Source organism: Babylonia areolata, chromosome 1 (genome assembly GCF_041734735.1).
Source record: "Babylonia areolata isolate BAREFJ2019XMU chromosome 1, ASM4173473v1, whole genome shotgun sequence".
NCBI lineage: Eukaryota > Metazoa > Mollusca > Gastropoda > Neogastropoda > Buccinidae > Babylonia > Babylonia areolata.
The window spans coordinates 45,838,855-45,843,854 of NC_134876.1; the positions used below are offsets into that span (position 1 = coordinate 45,838,855).

General features: G+C 48.0%; 1 protein-coding gene across 1 annotated transcript in view; it reads right to left on the reverse strand.

The window, feature by feature from the left end:
* The window catches only part of LOC143282824 (uncharacterized), an 11,350-nt gene extending 6,769 nt beyond the window's left edge, over positions 1-4,581 (reverse strand). Inside the window, exons 1-2 of the mRNA XM_076588672.1 lie at positions 4,422-4,581; positions 2,669-3,980 (exon numbers count right to left, since the gene is read on the reverse strand). Of these exons, the coding sequence (XP_076444787.1) occupies positions 2,669-3,335 (667 nt within the window). The 5' untranslated portion in view covers positions 3,336-3,980; positions 4,422-4,581. The remainder of the gene's footprint in view (positions 1-2,668; positions 3,981-4,421) is intronic.
* Between the last annotated feature and the right edge of the window lie 419 nt (positions 4,582-5,000).

The window sequence follows — 5,000 nt, forward strand, 5'->3', positions numbered from 1 at the left end:
TGGTGCAGTTGTTTTGCTCAGATCAAGTTTGTTTTGGTGTATATTCGTTCTGTTGTGTTACGTAAGTGCGTTATCCCTACTGGCACTTTCTCTTTCCCAGTCAGTTCGTGATAACTTTTTAGAAATCTGATATATTGGCAAGATGACGATGGTCTCTCTCTCTCTCTCTCTCTCTCTCTCTCTCTCTCACACACACAAACTTACTTAAACAAGAAAGAGCATAAACAAGCATTCACATGTTCGAATCTAAACTGACCTTGTATGTTTGCATCAGATCAAGTGTTTTTTTTTTTCTTTTTTTTTTTTCTCCTTAATTCAACCTAAAGGACAATAGTATCTGTGTGATAAGACGTAAGCAACAACGTCAGTGTCAATTTGATTGAAAGCAACTCTCCAACAGAGGTAAGGAGTAGGGTGGGGTGTTCTGGGGACGGGTGTGGGGAGGTTGGGAGGGGTGGGGTGGGGTGGGGGGAAGATGGGGGTGGGGGTGTGTGGGGGTGTGGGTGGGGTTAAAGAGGGGAACGAAATGAAATCTTCCCGAGAAAAATAAATCAACGCGGAATGAATTCCCGTCAAGTTTCGTTGTTGTTTTGTTTCTTCGACACAAACCAGGACGCCGTTTCGAAGCAAATAATGAGTACACTACACAGCCAGTCCCCCTGTTCGTTATCTCATTCTCTGCGGTATGACCCCCCCCCCCTTCCCCCTCCCTGCCATCTCTCTGTCTCTCCCCCCCCCCCCTCTCTCTCTCCATTTTCCCCCTCATCACCGACTCCTATAGTTATGCTAGGTAATTACAGACCGGAAGCCTGTGTACTGCACTAATCATCATCAACTCAATTCCAAGACGTGGCAAAACAGGTACAAAAGAAGAAGAAGAGGAAACAAGAGGAGAAGAAATATCAAATCAACGAGTCTTATACGCTGTCAATCAAGAAACATTCCATTTTAAATGAGTGTTTTATATATATTAGGGAAAGGAGGGAGGGAGGGAGGGAGGAGAGAGAGAGAGAGAGAGAGAGAGAGAGAGAGAGACAGAGACAGAGACAGAGAGACAGAGACAGACACACACACACACACACACACACACACACACACACACAGAATGAGGGTGGGGGAGGGAGGAAGGAAGAGGATGACAGAGAGAGAGAGAGAGAGAGAGAGAGAGAGAGAGAGAGAGAGAGAGAGACAGAGAGAGAGACAGACAGACAGACAGAGAGGGAAGGAAAGATAATAATAATAATAATAAAAAAATAAAAATAAAAATAACAACCGAAAAAAGTCTGCCAAACTTTGAAAGCAAACTTCATTATGTGGACCGTGAACAGAACATTAGTTATTGATGGGCCGGAAGCTCGATCTGTCGACCGCGAAATAAATGTGTGGGCGGAGGTGTAGAATGGAAATCGTGCCCAGGGCAACCAATACAATTATCTGGTCGGTGCACTTTGTAAAAAGGGAAGACAAAATAATTATGGCCATATGTTATTCGCTTCAGTCAATGCACGGTGAATAATATTTTTTTTTTAAAAAGTGGTAAGAAGATTTGAATTGTACCAGTCATGTACCTCGCGACGCGTTTCACATTTACAATTTCCTTAAAGGCATAAGAATAAACACCCCGACAGAAAAGGAACCACACGCATAATACTCACTCATATGATAATAATGATAATGTACATTTATATAGCGCCCTTCCTCTCTAAGAGCTCAGGACGCTTTACATGAAAGAAAAAAATATTACATAAAATATTCATGACCACTCTTTCTCAACCCCCGCTCCCCCCACCACACACACACACACACACACACTCTCCCCCTCCCACTCTACATACATCCAAAGTGAGCTGACATGGGTGGTGTTGAAGAACAACGTAGCTGAGAGTGCTTATAGATAGGTTTTAAAAAAAGATGAGTTTTAAGTGATGAGCGACAAGCAGAAATAGAATCAGATGCACGGATACGATGAGGAAGGTGTTCCAGATATGAGGAGCAGCAAAGAAGAAAGAACGTTCACCATAGGTTCTTGTATGTAGGTTCATATATAAACTCAACACAAACTAAAACATACACCACGAAAAATAAATAAATACAGTCACTTACCTCTTTGCACAAGTAGACTTGTGGAAGAAGATGTCTTTTCCTGCAAAGACGGGAACGTTCATCCATATTTTCCACTCACTTTTTTTTTTCTTCCTTTCTCTTTGTTTCACCTATTCACACACACACACACACACACACACACACACACACACACACACACACACACACACACACACACACACCAACAGACAGACACACAGACACACAGACGGGAACGTTCATTTAATTTCCACTCACTTTTTTTTTTTCCTATTTCTTAATAATAGTTGTTTACCTATTCATACACACACAGACAGACAGGCAAACACACAGACAACACACACACACACTCACACACCCACAGAGAACTCTCAAACAGACACAAAACTCTCCCCTTTCTCTGCCACAACCACAGTAACCCCTCCTTCTTCATACACACTAACGGACAGACAAAATCGCAGACAGACAGACACACACAGAACTCTTTCCACCATCTCTAGCACACCCCCAGCAACCCCTCAGGAACTGTGGGGGTGGGGCGGGGGGTTGGGGGTAGAGAAAAACAGAATAAAAACAAAAACCACACATAACAAAGGATATGGCCAGGTGATGAGGCGCAAGCAGTAGAAGCGGAACGGGTTGGTCTGCTGGAAGTAGAAGAAGGTCTTGGGCACGAACCCGGGGAAGGGCAGCTCGTCCTCGTCGCCGTCGTCCCCAGTAGCCGTCGTTACTCCAAACGTGGTGCTGAGCTGCTGGTGGGGCGGTCGCTCCCCTCCTTTCCCTCCCTCCTTCCTCCTGCCTTTCCCTCCTCCCTCCGCCTCTTCCTCCTCCTCTCCTCCTTCTCCTCCTCCGGGCAGCATGGCCTGTTCCTGACCCACCTCCTCCTCAACCTCCTCCTCCTCTTCTTCCTCTTTCTCCTTCTCCACCAACTCCTCTTTGGGGGTCTTCTGCTGCCTTGAGGAGGAGGATTTCTTCTTCGTTTCCTCCTCCTCACCCTCCTCCTCCTCCTCATCGACCTCTGCGGGGTGGCAGGACTTCTGTTCATCCTGACCTTCGTGGGGGGCCATACTGGCAGTGCTGCAGGGTGCCGCAGCAGGGTTGGGGTTCGAGTCTACGGTGGTGGTAGTGTCACCGGTGTCGCCTTCACCTTCACCACCTCCTCCTGCCCGGTCGTTGCCGTTGCAGATGACGACACATATCTCCCGGTGCGGGTGAAGGAGGAGGGAGTGCGTGCCGCTGGATTCCTCCGACATGCTGATGAGGGAGGGAGCCGGGGGTGGTGGTTGGGGATGGAGGGAGGGAGGAGGGGTGTCTCACCTGAAGGGGGTGGGAGAGCGGCGGGGTGGTGACAGCAGGAGGGAAGGACGGGCCGCTGCTACTGGTAGTGGTACCCACCCCTTACTGACCACAACCAACATGGCTGGCACAGACAGTCCACGAGGATGCGAAGCAAGAGCTTAGAACAAACAACAACAGCAACAACAACACAGCACTGACGTCGTCGCTTCCTTGACGCATTTCACTTTCACAGATTATTTTTTTTCCCCTTTTAGTTTCTTTTTTTTCTTCCTTTTTATTTTTTTCTTCTTCTGTTTGTTGACTGAGGCACAGTATCGGACGTGTTTCTGGGATCACACACCAACACTGACAACACCGAGACAACCCTGTGACTGAGTGTCCTCACTACATCAAGGTAGTTGGCTGATGTCTTCCGTCACGTGGGGTGGGTGGGTGGGTGGTAGTGGTGGTGGGGGAGGTCCATTGACTTGTCCACGGTACAAATGACGTCACCCACTGCACACAGCTTGGCTGTCCACAGCGACCAGGGGGCACGATCCACAGACAGTTAACACAAGGCTTTTTCCTTTTTCGTTGGGATGGTTTTCACTTAGCTGACGCTGATTGAAGGTAACAGCAATGATGGAAGAAAGAAGAAAAAAGAAGAAAAAAAAAAGAAGAAAAAAACCCACGCATGTACAAGAAGATATAAACAAGAAGAAAATTCAGGTTGAACACTGTAATAACGATTCACACAACACAGGTTTTGTTTTTTGTTTTTCCCCCGTTGACATCACAACATTAACGAACCGTAGAGGTGAAAACACATTTGACTAATCCTTTTTTGACACATTTGATAAAAAAAAAATCACATTTGTAAAACAAAACAAATAAAATATAATAAAGGAAAGAGAATCACACTAACAACGAATCCTCCTCACTGGCAGCAACAAGGCAGGACATACACAGACACACACACACATCCACACACCATCAGGAGCTAACTCCCATCACTTGCCCACACGGATTACGAAGCAAGGCAATGGAGTGAAGCAACCAACCAACAGCAGGTGAGTATCGGCAGAAACAAACGTTGCACGGCTCGCACGGTGGGGCCAGGTGAGCGAGGGAAAGAGAGAAGAGAGAGAGATGGGCAGAGCTGACGAGCTGCCCGTGCACAACGCTGCTGCCTCTTTCTCTCTCTCTCTCTCTTCGCGTTTAGTGGCGGGCATCCAGTGTGACTGTGAATGAACGGAGCGAGCTAGTGGCGAGGCCTTGCCCCTCCCCTGCACCCCATTCTGGGGGGAAACTGATGACCTTTCTCCATCACCACCACCCCTCCCCCTCCCCCACCGTCTTTTTCAGACGTTGTTGGTGTTGTTACCTGCGGCAAGCTCTCCTCTCTCGCGCCAGCCTGTCTCTCTGTCCGTCAGTTTGTTTATCTGCCTGTCCGTCTGGCCGCCACAGCTCTCTCTCTCTCTCTCTGTTTCTTCCTCTGTCCTGCCACCCCCCCTCTTGATCAGGTTCCAGCACTGCCAGGTAAAGCAGGACAGGTAAGTAGGCAGGACAGGTAAGCAGGATCCAGGTGTTACAAGCCAGCAAGCGGCAGCGACTGCGGCGGCAGTGGCAGGACGAGGTCA